The 21,391-nt window shown below is 43.9% G+C and overlaps 2 protein-coding genes across 4 annotated transcripts in view; both read left to right on the top strand.

Moving 5' to 3' along the window:
• LOC103788982 (uncharacterized) overlaps nucleotides 1–21,391 on the top strand; it is an 870,763-nt gene that overhangs the window by 746,811 nt on the left and 102,561 nt on the right. The gene's annotated exons all lie outside the window — the stretch shown is intronic.
• On the top strand, nucleotides 5,267–7,175 carry KPLCE (KPRP N-terminal and LCE C-terminal like protein). The gene is made up of 2 exons (XM_035279882.3): nucleotides 5,267–5,309; nucleotides 6,157–7,175. The coding sequence occupies exon 2, from the start codon at nucleotides 6,178–6,180 to the stop codon at nucleotides 6,970–6,972; it is 795 nt and encodes a 264-aa protein (XP_035135773.3). The 5' UTR covers nucleotides 5,267–5,309; nucleotides 6,157–6,177; the 3' UTR covers nucleotides 6,973–7,175.

Raw genomic sequence — 21,391 nt, 5'->3', positions numbered from 1 at the left:
CCTTTAGATCATCCCCAGTCCCTGATCAGGAAAGGGTTCTAGGATGAAAGGAGACCCAGAACATGATGTAGGACAGCAACACGTCTCTTTGGGCACCTCCCCTTCTAATCCCCGATCTGGGCTAAAATCTGAGGCCGGTTCTCACGTGAAGGGGCCCAGCCTCAAATGCATAGTGAATGTTAGGATTCATGGGTGTGGGTGCTCTGAGGGATCTGAGAGATAATCTAGTATACAGTTCCTGCCTGTCCTCATGGTAAATCCCAAAACAAGCTAACCAGGGCCACGACAGAGGACTTTTTTGTTTTATTTTATTTTATTTTTAAGAGACAGGGTCTCCAGTGCAGTGACATGATCATAGCTCACTGCAGCCTTGAACTCATGGGCTCAAGCAGTTCTCCTGCCTCAGCCTCTGGAGTAGCTAGAATTACATGAGCCACTGCACCTAGCTTACAGAGAACTTTTAAAGATTAGCAGATCTTTCTAAGGAGAGCAGCCCATTAGGCTGTATGACATGGGTATTCAATTGCATTCTGGCAGGGGCCAGACTCCATGACCTGCTTTAGTACTTTCTGCCTTGGAGATGATTCTCTTTGCCAATTACCCTGGACTAGTTTTCCACGAATCCACAAGACTCTGATTATATGAGCTTGTATGCAAAGAGATACATGCAAGGGAGGTTCTAGGAGCATTTGGGATAACCCTGTGAGTCATCCTGGCACTTGCACCAGTCATCTGACTTCTCCATGCCTTGCCTTCCCAGCCTATACAATGGGTGGGGCACAACCCACCCACCTGTCATAGAAAAGGTGTCTCTCACCAGGTATGTTAGCGTTGCTTAAAGATGTCAAACCCATTAGTGAGAGCTTGAATACAGCAGGAAGTGAGCCAATCAGAGCTCCCAGATGGCATGAGACGCACAGATTAGCTAATGGCAGGACGGCACTGACCACGTGGAGGAAGGAGGTCAGCATGGGCTGTGCTGTCAATGTAAAGCATTCACATTTATTCATTCACTCATTCATTTCTTTAGTCAGTGTTTCCCAGGTCCTACGATGATATATAGCGACTATATCCACAGCTACCAATTCTTGAAAATCATAGTCTCGTGGGAACAACTTCATGGAAAGCTGGGTTGTGGAAGTATACATTTCCCTTGTATAACAGGATCCTACAACTACAGAATATCATAGCCAGAAGGGGCCTCATCTAGCCTCTTTGCTTTAGACTGGAAGAGAAAAGGCCTAGAGACAGCAGGGCACTGTGGAATCACAGGGTGAGGCAGTGGCAGAATCAGGATGAGAGTCTAGGTCTTTCTGTTTGTGCCTCGAAATGACTGTCTCCAGTTTTGTTGGCACATCTTAAAATGGGTGGTCTTCTGGGGTATTTTCCTCTCTGTAAAGTTAGACTGTCCCAGCCTATAAATAATGCAGAAGGCTTCTTAATGACTGCTTCTATGTTGGGTGACTGAAAGGTATGGTTCCTGAAGCATCATGGACTGGAACACCAGATGCAGCATGTTTTGGTAGAAAAACAAAATTTGAAGTCTCTCTTACCTAGGCTCAAATTCTGGCTCTACCACTTCTAACTGTGTGAGCTGGAGCAAGCTATTTTTTGTTTGAGACACTATTGTGAGAACCAGATTTCATGAGCTCTCCTGTGTGGTGTTTGACCCCAGTACAAGATTGTTCCTTTTCCTTTTACTCCACAAAACATCCGATCTGGGTATGCTCTGATGTGGGACACTTAGGAGAGCCGAAGTGGAATGGCCTGGACCCACATTCCACCTCATTTACCCGTACCCTTGGTGAGAGGGACTGGTGGGCTTCATAGCAGAAGCTGTGCAGTATGACAAGCCCCAGAGACAGGATGACAGGAGGAAGCAAGGCACCATGACTGAGGACACCAAGCCAGGACACCAAGCCTGGGGCAGAGGCTTCCATCTTGCTTCTTCTGAACTGTTCAGGAGCAGAGAGACATCACACTATCTGACATTAAAATATACTACAAAGCTATAGTAACCCAAACAGCATGGTACTGGCATAAAAACAGATGCCTAGACCAATGAAAGAGAATAGAGAACCCAGAAATTAATCCATATATTTGGTATCAACTGATCTTTGACAAAGGTGCCAAGAACACACAATAGGGAAAGGAAAGTCTCTTGAATAAGTGGTACCGAAAAAACTGGGTATTCTCATGAAGAAGAATGAAATGCTTGTCTCACACTATACAAAAATCAACTGAAAATAAATTAAAAATGTAAATTTAAGATTTGAAACTATGAAACTACTAGGAAAAAAAAAAACAGGAGAAAAGCTCCATGACATTGGTCAGGCAGTCATGTCTTTTTGAATTTGACTTCAAAAACATGGACAGCAAAAGCAAAAATAGACAAATAAGATTATATCAAGTTAAAATGCTTCTGTACAGAAAAGGAAACAAACAATGGAGTGAAGAGACAACCAACAAAATGAGAAAACATTTGGAAACTATACGCCTGATAGGGAGTTAATATCCAAAACGTATGAGGAACTCAACTCAGTAGAAAGAACAAAAATAACACAATTTAAAAATGGGCAGAGGATCTGAATATACATTTCTCAAAAGAAGACATGCAAATGACCAACATGTCTAGGAAAAATGCTCATTATTACTAATCATCAGGGAAATGCAAATCAAAACCACAACTCTCATCCTGCTTCTGCCACTGCCTCACCCTGATTCCACAGTGCCCTGCTGCCTCTAGGCCTTTTCTCTTTCAATCTAAAGCAGAGGCTAGATGAGGCTCCTTCTGGCTATCATATTCTGTAGTTGTAGGAGCCTGTAAGAATGGCTATTATCAAAAAGACGAACAAATGAAAATGACGACAAAGATGTAGAGAAACAGGAACTTAGTGAGGCCATATGGAAAACAGTATGGAGGTGTCTCAAGAAAATGCAAACCACATTATGCAGCAATCCCACTACTGGGTATTTGCCTAAAGGAAAGAAAATTAGTATATCAAAGGGATAACTGTAGCCCCACATTTATTGCAGTGTTCTTTACAATAAATAGAAAACATATAGAGTCAACCTTAGTGTCCAACAGTGAATAAATAAGGAAAATGGGTTATGAACACGCAATGGAATACTATCCAGCCATAAAAAGCAGTGGAATCCTGTCATTTCCAGCAACATGGATGGAACTGGAGGTCAGTATGTTAAATGAAATTAGAAAGACAAAAGATAACGTGTAGGCAAGGATGTGGAGAAAATAAGAGCTAGCACACCACTGGTGGGAATGCAAATTAGTACAGCCATGTGGAAAGCAGTATGGAAGGTTTCAAAAAATTAAAAATAGCACTGGCATATAATCCAGCAATCACACCAGTAGGCATCTATCCAAAGAAATTGAAATCAGTAATGTTGAAGAGTCACCTGCATTCCCACGTTTATTGCAGTACTATTCACAATACCCCATATAAGAAATCGAACTAAGTGTAAATTTTTTAAAAAATGGATGTTTTAAAATGCTATATATACACACAAGGAATACTATTCAGTAACAAAAACAAGAAAATTCTGTGCTTTGTGAGAAGGTGAATGAACCCGAAGCAAAATAAGCCAAGCATAGATACAGATACTGCATGATTTCATTATATGTGGAATCTAAAAATGTTGGTGTCCTAGAAATAGAGAGCAGAGTGCTGATTACTAGAGGCTGGGGTGGCCGACAGGTGGGGTTGAGGAGATTTTTAAACATGTTCAGGGGAAGATTCTGTGAGACCTGGCTTGGCGTGGGGGAGGGTCTGTGAATTAGCGGGTCTTTGCATCCTCTTTGTTTAGGAAATGTAGAAGCCTTAAAGCTTATGGGTCCTGAGAAATGTGGGGATCTATTATGTATAATACGGTAGTACCATTTACCTGAGACTCCATAGGGGCCACTGTGGAACCTGCTCTGGCTTATGTAAGGAATTGACATTTGGACCAGTGTTACGCTTACATTCAAGACAACCTTCTTCAGGGAGACCCAATACAGCTCAGTGGGAGTAGCGTGGGGTCTGAAGCTGGATAGGTTTGGGTTCCAACGTCACTCCATTACCTACCGATGGGATGATCTTGGCAAAATAGACCTTCGAATCTCAGTTTCCTTTATGTAAAACTGGGGCTAATGAAGCTATCTTGTAGGGTTATTTCAAAATGGAATGAAATAACGCAGGCAAAGAGCCTAGAACAGTATTCCCCACATAGTAAGTGCTCAGTGATAATGTTCCCACCTCTCTTTCTACATCTTCTGCATTGCAGAAAAGAAAAGAAGCAGGGATTCAAGGACAATGCTATGTTCAGAAATAAAAGGCAACATGCTGTAGTGAAGAAGATTGTGACCTCTGAAAGCAGACTGCCTGCATCTGAAGCCTGCTTCCTTATTTACCTGCTTTGTGATGAGAGGTCACTCCCTTCATCCTTCAGGGCCTCAGTTGTGTCCATCTGTAAATGTACTGACTCATGAATTGCTTGGTACATACAAAGTGTTCAAATAAACTTTACATTCTATTATTATGATTATTGCTATCACGCGGAATTCATCTGACGGGAATTTTCCCTGCTCGGGATTCTTTGGAATTGAAACCCGGTAGTGAGGTCCTGAAGGTTAGACTAGGGGGACCTAGGGGCGTGAGAAGGCGGAGGCGAGGCCGTCTAGTCCCCAGCCTGGAGTCTGAGATCATCAAGCACCCACCCAGTTTCCAAATGAACCTAGAGAAACCTGATGTTTCATGAAACAAACCAATTATTTGAGGTCCTGCTGTCATATTGGGCCAGAGACCACCGGGCCAGACTCTGCTCAGCAACCTAGATCAGCAGAAGCCACCATGGAAGCCTGCAGAAAGAACGCTCAGGCTGAGCGAAGTGAAGTGAATCTACACTAGCTTTCGGCACAGTGTATGAAAAATTGAGAATCTATGACTTGGATAAGTCCTTGAAGACTCCAGTGACCTAGAAACAGCTTCGTTAGAGACAGATCACATTGACATCACTCTTAACTTCTAGGAAAAGGAGACTGACTTGTTTCCTGAAGAAGGGAACAGGAATAATTTAGCTAGTGTTTGGGAAAACCCAGTATCAAGCTCAAACATGCCCTGCCTCTGACGAGGAGCCAGGCATACTGGGGAGGAATCTTGCCAATGCAACACCAGCCCTCCTCCTTGTGATCTCTGGTGCTTCATTTGGATGCCATTAAATTGCCTCATCGCTGCCCTATAAAAGGTCTCCCACCTGCCAGTTTTTCAGATCACTGGCTTCTTCCAGTCTTGCTCTTATCAGCAAAGAGGGTAAGTCTCTAAACTGGATCAGTACATGGCGAGAAACAGAGCCTTGGTGAGCTGGGGTGAAATGAGAGCTGTGGGATGAAGGGTGAGTGAGGACTCGATGCTGAGGAAATCTGCTGAAGGCAATGCTGGTGGGAAACCTGGAGCCTGGGGTGTGAGAGGAGAGGGAGAGGGGTGAGCTGAGCTGATAATCCTGTGTGAGAAGAAACTTTGGAGAACTGGCTCCCCATCCCCTTATCTGAGTGTAGTTGTGCAGTCCTCTCTTGAATCCATGTGCTAATGAGGCCAGGTGATAGTCCAGCTGGTTTGAGGAGCACACGGTGGAAACCCGCTCAAATTTAGCCTTGTTCTTTGCTCCCTACTGGGCACAGCTTAGGCTCATGTTAGCTCATGGTCCATTGACGTAAAAGCCTTTCCTGGGTACTCCTTGTCTGGGTGGGAGGAAAAAGGGAAGTCATCCTGGAGAGAATTTGTGGCAGGAGGCAATCATCTGGGAGTAGCAATTTCCAAAGGGGAATCTACAATGCAGACACTGAAGTAAGACAAAAGGAGGCTTGGAGAGCTGGATAGAAACACAGACAGCATCATTTCAAGCCTCCATTTCCCATCGTGGAGACAGAAGTAGAGGTGAGTGGTGACTTGTACCAGGCCACATAGTCAGGGACAGGTGCAGGAGCTGAGCCCAGAGTCCCTGGCTCTGAATCCACCTCCTGCCAACTGTACCGCCTCTGGATGTCTGAGACCGTCTCAAGAAAGCCCTACTTGCAAATCACTGTGTCCAAAGGGGATGTTGAAGGTCTCCCTGGAAACCCTCCTAGTTTTACAGTGCTGATGAAATCTTTCTTTTCAGATTTTGCAAAGCCACAGGACAATGTGTGACCAGCAGAAGCAGCCACAGTTCCCTCCATCTTGTGTGAAAGGTTCGGGACTGGGGGCTGGACAGGGTACCAATGGTGCCTCTGTGAAATGCCCAGCTCCATGCCCCACGCAAACCTACGTGAAGTGCGCAGCTCCATGTCCCACTCAAACCTACGTGAAGTGCCAAGTTCCATGCCAGACTCAAACCTACGTGAAGTGCCCAGCTCCCTGCCAGACAACCTATGTGAAATGTCCAACTCCCTGCCAAACCTACGTGAAGTGCCCAGCTCCCTGCCAGACAACCTATGTGAAATGTCCAACTCCCTGCCAAACCTACGTGAAGTGCCCAGCTCCCTGCCAAACTTCTGTCAAGTGCCCAGCTCCCTGCCAGACAACCTACGTCAAATGTCCAGCTCCCTGCCAGACCCAGACGTGCTATGTCCAGCGTGCTTCTCCTTGTCAGACTTACTATGTTCAAGCTCCTCCAAGTGGCCCGACCTCTGGGTACTGTGTCCCTGACCCATGCTCTGCTCCCTGTTCCACCAGCTACTGCTGTCTGGCTCCCCGGACCTTCGGGGTGAGTCCCCTGAGACGCTGGATTCAGCGACCCCAGGACTGCAACCCAGGATCGTCTGGCTGCTGTGAGAATTCGGGAAGCTCTGGAGGCTGCGGTTCTGGGGGCTGTGGCTGCGGCTGTGGATGTGGTAGCTCTGGATGCTGTGGCTCCGGGTGCTGCTGTTTGGGAATTATTCCCATGAGGTCCCGAGGTCCTGCCTGCTGTGACCATGAGGATGACTGCTGCTGCTAAACACACACCAGTCCAATCCAGAATGCACCGCCCGCCACCATCCCTTCTGGAACGCGCACCTGCTTCTGACCCCCTCTCTGTCATTGCCAGTGAGGTAGAACCTCGTCACTTTGCCTCTGTGCTTTGCTTCTCTACCAAGGCAGCCTGCCAGAGTTAGTGCAACCCCCAAACTTTGGCAAGAATAAAGCTCTGAATGCAATTCACGGCATGTCTATCTGTCTGTTTGGTCCATATTTACACATTTCTATCAGGCACTCTTCTGCCTCTCTCTTCTTACTCTTAAACAAAGATCTGCAGGAACATGAACAAGCAGTCTGAGCTGGCGAAATCCCAGCCCAGGAGCCCCATGCCTTTTAGAATGCTATAAATAAACTTTCCCCTGCAAGTTGGCAGCATCTGATAACGGAGACTTAGGGGTTGAGGGCTGCCTCTGGGCTGCCCTTTGCTGAGTCTCAGAGAGGGGTTGGCCATGATCAGGCTCTGGTCTTCCTGGGTGTTGAAGGGATTGTGAAATCATACGTGCTCAGGAGCATCACTGGACCATGTCTCCACGACTGTGCAGAGGGCATTTTCTCATCTGATTGGCTTGCCCTCTTAGAACTATAGGGTGAAGGCCTGAGGGAAGAGGCTAGGACCGCCCTGAAGTTATTAGCTATTCAGCAGGTCAGTCCTGGTAGCAAGTGAGCCATCTCCAAAGGAAGGTGAATCTCGTGTGAGGGGCTTCTGAGCCCCCAGGGCAGTCGCTCATCCTCGTTAGCACTTTCTTCTCCATTGCTTAGCTAGCTCCAGAGAATCTGGGGTGGACTTACGTAACTAGAGACTCCAAAATTCAAACATTAAAAAATAGAGGAGTAACAAGCGTTCAGAACAACCCTACAAGGCCCGGTGCATAGGAGACAATATGTTTGGTGATGCGTAAAGGAATGAATGAAAAGGAGCAGGGAATCATGTGTTTATTTCTAAACGATCTTCTGAAGATCAACCCTGGACACTAGCAGAAGGTCGTCTTGACCGCTCTGCCGCCTTTGAATGACTAAACACTTGTTGCTCCACAAACTACCCCATCCCTTCATCCAAACTCCCTGAGCTTGAGCCCAGTCACTGGAACCCACTCAGGGACGGAACTGCCTCGGCCAGTACCACTCCTGCAGTATAGGAGGGTGGGTGCGGACACGCTCTGGGGTCTAGTCCCTTTAGAGAACGGTACCCACAAAGCCCAGCGCAGCACTGCTGTATCAAAAAACATTGCAGGGAATCCTCTTTAAAACCTGATACGTACTTCTAAAAGTCCCATTTCTGTCCTTTTCAACTCCTCCACATTCCATGGCTGCTCATCAGCCTCTCACTAACTCCCGACCTGCTCCTAACATGCAGGCGTCGTGGCTTCTTTGATCTCCCGCTCTCCTTGCTCACCCTCCTTTCCTCCTCAGTCTCACCTGGCTCTGCTCCTGGTTATGTAGATGGTTTCAGTTTTTCTGTCTCCCTTGTTCATGTTTCTATACTTACCCAATCTTAGTGTTCTCTGTTCCACAGGAAGTAACCTAGGAATAAAACCTCCCCTCATTTCTCCAGCTGTCCTAATGCTCTCTCTAGCCCATTCTATTGGTTTTGTGTGGGAGGGAAGAAAGTAGTTGAAACCAAGAGCTAACCTGACGAAGCTCACCAGACTTCACCTGCCTTTCTTGCTTCCTTGCACTTACCTCTAGTTAATGTTAAAACCTATGCAGCAGAAAGTCACATAGCTGAGCAAGTTTCCTCTTAGAGGACATCCGTGACATATCGGTTACCATGCTGATGGCTGCTTACTGTTTTCTAAGAACTTGGTGTTGGCTCTTTTCTAGTTCACCGAAACCACTGACCCTTCAACTGGACCTGCATGAATGCCTGAGAGGTGACCCTTTGATGTCAGAGGGCCAGAAACTCCTCCCTCAGATCATGCTAATGTCACCATTTTCTGAACATGCTCCTTATGAAGAGCCATGAAGCGTGACTATGCATGTGCAGAATGCCACTTACCTCACTGCTCCTTGCCGTGCACCGCACTTCCCAGGTCCTGAACTACCTTCCTCCTCCATCCCATAAATATGTCCCTGAAACCATGTCTTTGGAAACGTGGATTTGCGACCTGTTGACCGCCCTGGCTTACTGTGCACAGGCAGAACACATATAGTTCAGTATCAGAATTATAAAGGGCAAAGGGCAAAAATATACTTTTCTTTAATAGGGCATATGAGTGGAAGAAAAACCGAAGAAGCAAACGCCTACACATTAATAAATCTCAACTGATTGCATATCTTAGCCTTTTCTCTTTATTATATAAGATCATAATACATGTTGCTCTGTGACCAGCTGCTTTCATTTAATACGTGAATATTGAACATACATTTTGGTTAGTGCATATAGTCGTATCTTATTTCCTTTTGTTGTTTGGTTTTTAATATTTCCTTAGTGTGGCTGCTCAGTGATTTATCTAACCACCCCCTATGATTGCCCTTTTTGACTTCTCTGTTTCTCTTCTGTTTTTCTCTCTGTCTCTGTTTGTCTCTTATTATTACTATATAAGTTGCTATAAGGCCTTTTTCAAACGTTTTCAAATTTTCTATTGAAATGAAACACAATTCTAGAAAAGTATACAAATTAGAAGTGTGTTACTCAATGAACACATATGTATAACTACCCTCTGGACTCCAGAAAGCTAATGTCATATTGAAAATAAATAAAGTCCCTGATTACCATGAACTAGGAGACCGAATTTGGAAATATGAGACGGATTGGAGCAGAAATAGCTTTATGTAACCCCAAACCTTCGCAGGAGCCCTGATGGTGTGTTATAGGTAGATACGTAGAAAAGACGATGTAAAGAGAAGCATCCCCCCAGGGGTCTAGGTCTCCCAGGCATCCAGGTGAGTTCTGAGAGCACTTTCCAGGGACCCCAACATGCAGCAGCGCAACCTTGCTCTTACCCAGCCCAGAGGACATTGAGCAACCTGAGGCCAGTGCTTGAGAAGCCCTCAGTAACCTGGCCAGTGTGAAAGGTCTGTAACAACTTTCTCATCAGACCATCATTCATTCATCTAATAAGTAGTTATTGAACATCTATGTCATTCAAGGCATAATCTCTATTGTGTTGGAGTTTACAGCAGAGAGGGAAAATTAAAAAATCAAGTAATCCAATAAACAAATGAAAGTTGCATCTAGGACCAGAGTTATAAAGGAAAGGTTTCAAGTACTCGGTAATATGCAAATTTTACATGGTCAGGAAGATGAGAAAAGACATCCCTGAGAAAGTGCAGCTTGACCCCAAGGTTGAGTAGGAGTTAGTAACAAAGCAGTGAGGGAAGACTTTTCCATTCAGAAACAAGAGCACAGGCAGGGCTCTGCTGGGGGGGAGGAGTGGGGGAGGAGGGGAGGAGAACAGCAAGTGTAAGGGACTGATAGAGAGCGAGAATTGAAGCAGAAATGGGCAGAAGGGCCTGGGGGCTAAGGGAAGCCTCAGTGGGGCCATCCCAGCAGCCATTGCCAGGTTGAAAGCAGGCCATGTGACTTGCGCCTTTTAAAGTTTAATTTTCTCTGCAGAAAAAAAAGAAATACATGCTTTTAGAACATACAAAGGAGAATGGAAGACAATTGCCCAATAGCATTAGTGTACCTGGCTCTCCCCTAGCCCTGCCACGCCTAACTCCCCTCTCTAGGTCTGGTTTTCATGTCTGTAGGACAGCAGCTTGGGCTATAAGATGAGTAGGGCGCCTTTCAGCACCAGCATCAGGTCATCTTTGCCTCCTGGTACAGGGACTTCAAGGTCTCATTTTTAAACTGATGAGTTACAAATGTGGCCTTCTTTAAAGACATTTTTTGTTTAGCCAAAACTTCTACCATATTCTGTTTTTTATAACTTAAAAAAAAATTTTTTTTTTTGAGATGGAGTCTCACTGAGTCACCCAGGCAGGAGTGCAGTGGCACGATCTCAGCTCACTGCAGCCACCGCAACCCGTGTTCAAGCAAATCCCAGCCTCAGCCTCCCGAGTAGCTGCAACTACAGGCATGTGTTACCACCCCCAGCTAATTTTTTGTATTTTTTAGTAGAGACGGGGTTTCGTCATGTTGCCCAGAATGGTCTGATCTCCTGACCTCGTGATCTGCCTACCTCCGCCTCCCAAAGTACTGGGATTACAGGCATGAGCCACCTCACCAGGCCAACTTAAAAAATCTTGATGCACTGTTTCTAATGTAAGTTCCAAATTCCATGGCTCTTGATACCTCTACAATATTATGCAGATTTAACTATAAATGATTTAGAGAGAATGACAAGTCCAAAACATGGAACGAAACCCCTGGGAAACTGGACAGAGATTCCTTGAACAGGCTGAGATGCTGCTATCCTGGGACCTATCAAGAATCTGCTTTTCCACATTTTTTCCGGAGTAGAAAAGTCTACTGAGTAGAATCTTAACCCCACTTGCCTGGGTAAGATGGTTTCCATGATGATTTCTCTTACAGGAGAATGCCTCTGCCAAATTTCCCGACCAGTAAGGCTAATACCTGCAGAGAGACTTAGTAATATTTCCCCAAGTTAACAAATAAAATATAGGCATATACATCTAAATTTTTGTATCTTGCACAGATATTACACATATATTATGAATGTATGGCCAATATTAGTAAATACCCATAAGAAAAATGACTCAAATCTATTTTTTTCTTGACACCTAAAGGAAAAGACAGAGAATTGCCCTTTATTTATTGAGGGCCTACGGTGTGTGCCAGGCACTGTGTTAGTCACTCTGCACGTGATGTTCTCCTTATCTGAGCAATGGAAAGATGATCTGAATTTGCCAGCGGGTTACGGGAGAAGGCCAGTGCTGTTGTCAGATCTGGAATTGTGAGTCAGTCACATGTATTTCCTGACCCTGTGACTCCAGACAAGTAAGTGGTCTCTGCTAGAGAGACTGTGTCTGATTAAACTGCCCAAGATAATGCCTGCCGCACAGTAGGTGCGCGATGCGTTAACCCATTTTCCTATTCTTGGTGGGAGGGACTCAGACAGTAAATATGAAAGGCAACTTAGAGGCTAAGAGGGTGACAATCATGTTAGGTGAAAAGGGTTAGGGGGATTTTTATGGTTTGGCATTTTTTGTTCTATAGTAAAATGTAATGAGAGAAGGTTTTCATTACAGACAAAGTTATGAAAATGTATAACCTGACATTACACATGACTGTGGCCTCCCAGCTTCTCCTACCTCCTTTCTTAGCCCAGATCTGCCACAGATTCTTTTTGTAACATTAAATAAGCCACTTCACCTATTTGGGCCTCAGTTTCTTCCTCGGTAAACTGGGATGTTGGATGTGACCATCACTAAGAGCCTTTTCTACCTCGAATACTCTGTCATTCCCATTCTTTGAATCTTCTTCAAAGTTCAGAGAGTGTCTCCCTAAGATACCAGCAATGGGGCAGTAGTTTTAGAGATAACCACTTGCATCCCATAATGCAGTATGAGAAGTAGGGCACCCAGAGAATAGCTCCTGGATTGGAGCCAGTGCTCGAGAAGAGCGGGGAATCTAAACCAGGTCTTCAGGCAGAAGTTGGCTGGGGAAAATGCCGTGATCAGATATGGTTCTTTGTCATCTGTGTACGGATCTCCACCCAGCTGATGGCAGCTCGTGGCCTGATTTAGCATGTCTGCTGTGTGAAGCACATGGGTGTTGGAGCGGACTGGGCCACCATGGAAAAAAGAGGGGGCAGGATAATATGTACAGCACCAAAGGGCTGAGAAAAGTGGGCCGTGAGTAATATTCTCAGAGCTCCTCAGGGCCAGAGCTCACGCTCAGCTCACATGCACGTTCTGCTGGGAGACCTGCTCGTCTTAACCTATCAGCCTGGGCACCTGCCTCGTTTGCTTTGATGTCCTCAGAGCCCAGCCCAGGATGATACTCAATATATTCCTATAAAATAAAGAAATCAATTTCCCCATTTATGTGTTTATCCTACGGAGATTTCCTTTATTGTGTAAATCCAGTCTAATTACTCTGGGAGCATCAGAGACGACTCATGGGCTTGGCTTCTGTGGATTTCTCAGACAGGAAAATGCCAACTAAATACTGTCTACTGTTCATTGAGCCTGTCGCAGTGCCAAGTCCTCTGGCCACTCTGTCTCAGAGAGTGCATTGCCCAACTCCTCACCCTACCCTGGGTTATTTTTCTTCCTGGACTGTTTTACTGCCTGATGCTACATTATATATTCATTTGTTTATTGTTTTTCCTTTCCTGTTAGGATGGAAGCAACTTGAAGTCACGGGTCCTGTGTGTCTCAGTCACTGTTTGCATCCCCATGCCAAGAGCAATGCCTGGCACATAACAAAGAGTTAATGCATATTTATTGGAAGAATGATTCTCATTCATGATCTAAGAGTTTTATAGCTAAGGATACTGAGCTTCCTAGGGTTAACTAACTTGTCTAAAATCACAGTAACTGTTGCTCAGATTTTAACCCAATCTTACCTCAGAGCCTTAGTTCTCAACCAGTATGTGCTTTTTCCCTCTACTTTTGAACCTAAATTCCACATAGGGAAGGCTGCTGTGCCTTCATGACATTTGAGGATCTGCTTCCTATATGAGGAACAAAGTCCTCTATCTTCGACCTCTCTTCATTTTGTGCGTCCTTTTTTCTCCAGGTCTCCTTTTAAATACTACTAGTAATGATAACTAAAAACAAGGTAGGTCAGGCTGGTGGCTCACATCTATAATCTTAGCACTTTCACCTATAATCTTAGCACTTTGGGAGCCTGAGGAGAGCGGGTCACCTGAAGTCAGGAGTTTGAGACCAGCCTGGCCAACATGGTAAAAACCCATCTTTACTAAAAATACAAAAATTAGCCAGGTGCAGGGGTGGACACCTGTAGTCCCAGGTACTAGGAAGGCTGAGGCAGGAGAATCACTTGAACCCGGAAGGTGGAAGTTGCAGTGGGCCAAGATCACACCACCGCACTCCAGCCTGGGAGACAGAGCAAGAATTCATCTCAAACAAACAAACAAACTTCAAGGTAAAATCTACTTCACATGCTCTTTTTGAATTATAGGTAAATTTAAAATCAATTATTTCATTTAAAAATCAGCCATATGCAACGGTAAATATTCATAACCGCTCCCTAACCATTGTTAACAGGTGAGGAAAAAGAGAAGTTAAGTGAATTGATCCAGGTGACTAGTGTGTGGCAGGACAGGACCCAGAACAGGACTTCTGTGCACAGATCCCATTCTTGTGTCTGTGACAGCTGGTGTGCCTGGGTTCCACTGTGTCCTTCTCTTTTCCTCATCCTTCTCTTCCTTGTCTCCCTGGAGCCTCACGTTCCTCCGTGCATATTGCAAAAGCTCTTTGGAATAAGCTGCTTCTTCCATGACACACTCCCTGAAGACATGATTGGCATCATCCCCATGATTAGGGACTTAGTCCTGGGGATAAGTCAAGCAGGCTCCTGAAAGCCCAGGTGGAGGTGGGCGTGGCCACACATCTCAGAAGTTACCTGCCTATTCACACGCATGACCACTTCCGACCCAAACACTCAGGAAGGGCTTATCCATTCACTCGGATAGCACCTATTGACCTCAGTGCAGGCTGCGGGGAACACCAACATGAAGAAGGCATGGTCTCTGCCTTTGAGGAGCTCACAGTCTCCTGGCTGAACCAGCACGTCAGATAACAAAAGTAAAATGATAAATATAGCAAACCAGACATTGCGGGAATCGAGAAAAGATGCTCAACCTCTGCTGGAGGTCAGGACAGCCTGGCTCACTGCAACCTCCAACGCCTTGGCTGAGGTGCTCTCACCTCTCAAATGAGGTAATATAAAAGTCTATAATAGAAACGCTATTACCTCATTTGAGAGGTGAGAGCACCTCAGCCGAGGAGAGGATAGTGTGGGGTCACTGACCTGAACGACTTGCCTAGGACACAAGTGCCTACACCAGGGACGATTTGTTTTTGTTTCTGCCAGAGGCCAGAGAGTCTCCTCTTCTAGGACCACCTATGACAAAGTCCACAGCTGGGAGAGTCTGGAGCACAGCAGCAAGCCTGTGCAGTGGGTTTTTCTTGGCTCAGCCTCCCATGAGAGTGAGTCCAGCTGACTCCAGGGTGGTGTAGTATTCAATTTTACACACCATCAGGGGACTGGGCTCTGACTTCTGTCCTCAGCAAGCAAGGTGACCAAAAGGAAACCCAGATTACATTGGTTTTATCTTTAGAGCAAAAGAAAATTCCTCTTCCGTAGTTCCTATTTTCTCTCATTTTTTCTTTAGTGTTTGCCTGGTAATTCCTATTCCTAACTAGTGTGAGTATGTGTAAATGCAGACATGCATACAGACAGTTGCACACACAGAAAAGAGCAAGGAATATATATGTACATATATACTTTTATTTGGTTTTACAGAAATGCTGCATTAAATACATACACCAACTATGGAGTGTATTTTTTAAAGCGAACGTTTCCATTTCCAGCAGTTTCATCTTTTGTATCATTAAGAAAGGAGGCATCAGGAACAACTGTATCTTTAAAGGTCTCAACTACTTTCCCATGGAGATAAGAAAAATAATCTACATATTTCCATTGCCCCAATTTTTCTAATTATTATGCAGTTCCACATTCCTGAGCTAGTCCTGGGCCAGTTCTGGGCCATCAGATGTTTTATGGCACCATCGCATGACACACCTATGAGAATATTTATTGATGTTGATCACAGATGCCCTTAAAAACCATTGAGGATCTACTGTGTGTTGGACGTTGACTGCGTGCTTTCCCACCTTTTAACTCGGTTATATTCAACATCTCCACAAAAGGCAGCTTGCAGGTGTCTTCTCAATGCCAGCAACCCTAATGCAGATCCCTTGGTAGTATAAGATACATTGTATAAAGTTTACCCTCTAAATTCTCAGTGTGACTGAGTGAAAAGAGCACAAGCTTTGGAGTCAAATGCCTCTAAATTGTAACTTTACTTCTGCCACCTTCTAGTTCAGTGCACTGAGACAAGATATTTTAACTTCTTTGAGTTTTAATTTCTTCACTTGTGAAATACAAATATTGTCATCAGCCTTGTAGTGTTATTTTAAGAAAGGAATGACATTAATATTTGTAGACTCTCTGAGCCATTGTGGACATTAATTCAAATAACGTTTTCTTGAAAAAGGTTTCAGAAATGTAGTAAATTTCACAATGTGTCTAACTGGTGCTTCATGATCGTTAGCCTGAGTATTGTTGGAGACTGCCATTTGTTAAACTCACTACAAAAATGAAAGTCAGTAATCAGTCAGAAAAGAAGCACAGAATTCTAAGATTCAAGCTATGCAGACCTATCAAGATTCTCATTGTTGCCCCAGATCCCTAGTGTCCCAGGTTCAGTAGAACGGAGCACCCCAGGAGTGGGCACCAGCTGGGGTGACTCTGCTGCTCTGTGGAGTGGGGATGATGCCCTCTGGTCTCATACCCATGCTTTTCCTGCCATGCCCTGGTCATCCCTTGGCCATTACCCAGTCAGGACATCTGCTCTGCAGGTGCAGGCCTTGCGGTGGTGCGTCTCCTGGTGTGTATGTCTGTGTTTATATATGCTTTATGGTGAGGTGAGCTTCACTCCACAACTTGAAGATTAAAATAGAGGCTGCGTGACAGAAGAGGGTGGGGCGAGAGGAGTTTGCTATGGTATCTGAGACTGGGAGTCAAAGATGAAGTTGTGGGAAGAAAGACAGAAATTCATTTATATTTCATGAAGCACAGGAACTCTTCTGGGAATTTCTTGGGTTTCTGTGCCTGGCATATTGTGTGTGATTTCTACAGCACTCTGATGGCTGCACATTCCTTCAGCATACAAAGGACCCATGTACTTGCTTATGAAAAATAATTGTTTAGTGAATCAGCATTCTTTCCTGAAGCCAAATTTTAAAGAAAGAGGCTATAATTTCAGTGTGTTCCCGAAAAGTTTGTGTGTTGGAAACTTAATCCCTAATGCAACAGTGTTGAGCAGTAGGGCTTAATAAGAGGAGACTGGGTCATGAGGGAAGAGCCCTCATGAATGGATGAACGTTGTTATCATGGGAGTGGGTTAATTATCTCGAGAGTGGATTGTTACAAAGTGAATCTGGGCCGGGCGTGGTGCCTCATTGCAGCACATTCAAAGGCAGAGGCGGGAGGATCGTTTGAGACCTGTCTGGACAACATAGTGAAATCTCTTCTCTACAAAACATTTTTAAAAATTAGCCAGGTGTGGCAGTGCACACCTGTGGTTCCAGCCAAAGAAACTTCTGTTCTTTATAAATCACAAAGTCTGTGATATTCAGTTATAATAGCAGAAAACAAACTAAGAAGAAAAACTGTGGAGGAGAGTTAGGATGGTAATGCTGTTTTATGGTTTTGGACTTAGAATTCCTGGGTTTAAATCACTGGTTTGTTAATAACGCTCAAACTTTGGGCTAGTTACTTAACCTCTTTTTGCCTCAGTCTTCACATGTCCTCAATCTGAATAATAGGCTGGATGCAGTGGCTCATGCCTGTAATCCTAGCACTTTGGGATGCTGAGATTGGAGGATCACTTGAGCCCCCAAAGTTCAAGACCAGCCTGGGCATCATAGTGAGACCCCATCTCTACAAAAAATACAAAAATTAGCTGGGCATGGTGATGCACACCTGTTGTCCCAGCTACTTGGGAGGCTGATACAGGAGGACTGCTTGAGCTCAGGAGTTAGGGGCTGCAGCAAGCTATGATGATGCCATTGCACTTCAGCCTGGGCAACAGAGTAAGACCGCCCCAAACAAACAAACAAACAAACAAAGCTGATGATAATAATCACTATCCCTATTTAAGATATAGGCTTCTGTAGGGATTAGATGAGGCATGGTATGTCAAATGATAACAGAGGCTCTAGTGCACAGTAGCTGCTTCATAAATATTACCTTGAATTGTTACTGCCTAAAACTGAGGAAGGAGTGGATCAGTCCTTTGGAACAAAATGCTATCCAATCCGTCTAGTCGTCCAATGTGGATACAGAATAGGAGAAGAGCTCAGAAGTAACTGAGTACCTACCTTTGCCCTCAACCTATTGATTGCTCTCCACCTCTCACTCAGACCCAGCTTTTCTGCAAAGCACGTAGGACTAGAGCTGTGTTCTTCCCTATTATAAGTCAGTTCTTTTTTCTTTCTTTTTTTTTTTTTGAGTTGGAGTTTTGCTCTTGTTACCCAGGCTGGAGTGCAATGGCATGATCTCGGCTCACCGCAACCTCCTCCTCCTGAGTTCAGGCAATTCTCCCACCTCAGCCTCCTGAGTAGCTGGGATTACAGGCATGCACCACCCGGCCCAGCTAATTTTTTTGTATTTTTAGTAGATATGGGGTTTCACCATGTTGACCAGGATGGTCTCGATCTCTTGACTTCGTGATACCCCCGCCTCGGCCTCCCAAAGTGCTGGGATTACAGGCATGAGCCACCGTGCCCGGCCTATAAGTCAGTTCTTAGACTTGCTGCCTACCCTAGCAGGTCAGAAAATGTTGTATATTTCCTGGAAAGTTTCTGTCCATAAATGAAGAGACCTATGAAAAATGAATCTGTATTCTTTCCTTCTCCTTAGTGAGGACAAACATCTAACTTCCTCTGGAACAGGGACAAGGTAACAATGTCGCCCTGTGCCTTTCCCTCGTTCCTCTGAGTCCTTATGTCTATGCCCAGTACAAATCCATATTCCTGCAGGTATCTAAAAAGGAGTCGGCTTCTTCATGGTTCGAGTGAGGTGAGAATTCTCAACCCTTCTTTAAGACGTACTCAAAATCTTAAGAAGAGTAAGTTGGGCCTCGCTATATAAAAGAAAACCAAATTCATTTATTAAACTAGAAGATTTTTGTCATAGCTAACTTTTAAAGTCACTCTTCTAGAAATACTATTCTACTTTTTATTGTGAGGTGGGCAAATACATAGTTTAGGAAGAAGCTGGTTCTTAGTATTATAAGAAATAATGGGGAATACTCAGGTTAAAATAGATTTATTTGACTCAGTCATTGTCAATGGTTGAGTCCACTGAATTAAGATCATGCAGCCACCACTAATAGCAATCTTATAATACTCAGTAGTTATGATTGTCCTAAAAACAACTTTTAATTTTTTCAGCCCACAAGAAAAAATTCTACTCTGAAATTCTACATTTAGAACCACTGATTCGAGAGTAATGTGTGATCCTTTAGTTCTATGTTAAGTACAAAGAGATTTTATCTTTCTGAATTACCTTATACAACCATCTCTTCTTCGCTGTTCGCAAATTATTATACCCCTAATTATGTAGGAGTTTTGCCTGCTAGCTATCTGTTATTTTGCACCTCTCTGTCTCATTCTTGCACACTGTAGCTATCGGTGTAGATTTCTCCATCTCTGCATTCACCTGTTCATTTTCATTGCTTAGATTCTACCTTCAGTCACACCTTGATTTCATAGAGAATAGTGGAATACCTGTCTGTTTGGTCTTTTAGATGGTAAACTTTAAAAGTACATCTTTGAAGATAAGTGTGGTTTCCGAGTCTCTCCCAGTCTTCCATATTACCTTCTGCAGTGCTTTGCATGTAAAATCTGTTTACTAAGTGGTGTAGAATAAGACACACCTAACCCTCATTTACTTTGCCGTACATACCTTCATAGATATCCACATATGGCCTTAGTTCAGTTCAACAGCAACAACAAAAACAGAGGAAAATCAACAGTTCCAAGTATATCGGGAAATATCATTTCTCCTTTGTGACAAAGGAGCCTCACTAGGCAGAATCATGCCTGTTAAACTATCGAAGCAGGTGGAACAGTCACAATCAGTAGAGTAGTAAGAACAGTAGCTGTGGAAGTCGGTACCACCTTCTGGGTTCTAGCTCTGTTCATAGTCTTGAACTCAGTGCTTTATAGGTAATATTTCGTTTTATGCTTACAGATGAGCAGAACGATTATCACTATTTTGAAGACAGTGAAACTGTATCCCCACCATGACTTGCTTAACTGTGCACAACTTTCTCAAGAAGCAGGAATGCCAGCATAAGTCTCACTGACCCCAAAACTATCCGAAAGAGCTCCCGTTTGTTTTAGTCACCTCCCTCTTTTCTCTCAGTTTTCTGTGTCTCTAATGTCAGTTCAAGCTTCTCGTGGCTGGAGGTATAATTAGGGTCAGTGTCATCATCACTTTCATCAGTTGTCATTGACTTTTAAGGCTCTTTCTTTAAAACACTGTGCTCTTAAAATCAAAGCTTTTATTTAAAAATTCAAAGATTTTCCTTAAAAATGAAGCTCTTTGAACTGCTGCAGTTCTTTGAATCGGCACCACATATCACATGGACAATTTGCCATTGTGACCTTCATTCTATGTATAGAAATTGTGATTTTTTTTATTTAAAAAAATTTATTGTTCATGTATCTCTTAAGTTCCTTGAAATAGTGATCCCTGCTTGTCTATCCTGTTTCTTTCCAAAATTATTATGAAGCAGTTTCAGCCTTCACTATGAAACTACTGTCTCTATGGATCGTCTCCCTAGCATTTGATAATGTAAGATAATGTCTTTTTTAAAATTTATTTTCCCTTTTTTTTTCCAAAATGCCATGATTTTCTTTTTATTTTTCCAGCTATGAACCTCAACTTTCTTTCTTAGACTCCTAAATTTTTACATCTCCTTTGCCTACCCACTAAAAGTTGGAATACCCCTAAGGTTCTGTGCCAGTTTCTATGTCTCATTTTGTCCTTTTCTCTTTTTTTTCTCAGCATGCATGCTCTCTTTTAGTAATCTACTCCACTTGCATGTCTTTGATGGTTATTGAATTATCAAGGAGGCGATATAGTTTGTGTTAGATGACATTTTCCTATTATATTGAGCCCTAGCAAAACCCTATCACAAGATTGCTGTGTTCTCTAAAAAATACAAATAAAAAATAAAGGATCTCGATGACAATAGGAGCTCCTTCAGTAAGTTAGTGTTAACTCCTTATTCACAGCAATTTATGCGTTTGCTAACTAGTGGGTGTGATTCAATGTCAGCTTAAATCCACTTACGTCTTATTTTATTTCCCTTCTCTGTGAGTATCTCCCTGTAGACATGCTCAATAATGCTATTATTCTAATTCTCATGCACTTTCAGCCATCACCTTCAACCCCAAGAAAAAGTCTGCTAGAACTTTCAAGTTCAACGTAATATCTGTCTCTGTTCTAACTCATTCACATTTCAAGCCCCCTCCCTCCTCTGATGGCAGCACCAGCCCTGCCTGTGCCCACTGCCCTCTAGGGGCCATCAGGCTCCCCAAGGCCTTTATTTCCATACCCATATGGGTTCCTCTGGGTTCACCTTCTGCCAACCTGGTCTCATTTCCACAGAGCTATGCTCTCAAATAACTTATTTCTCAGGAGTTAATATCCTGTGTTAGTGAAA

This window comes from Callithrix jacchus, chromosome 18 (assembly GCF_049354715.1).
Source record: "Callithrix jacchus isolate 240 chromosome 18, calJac240_pri, whole genome shotgun sequence".
NCBI classification, from domain to species: Eukaryota; Metazoa; Chordata; class Mammalia; order Primates; family Cebidae; genus Callithrix; species Callithrix jacchus.
This window is presented reverse-complemented; position numbering and strand designations above follow the sequence as displayed.

What these genes read in the sequence shown, in the direction of transcription:
- KPLCE (XM_035279882.3), top strand. Translation starts at nt 6,178, where the DNA reads ATGTGTGACCAGCAGAAGCAGCCACAGTTCCCTCCATCTTGTGTGAAA.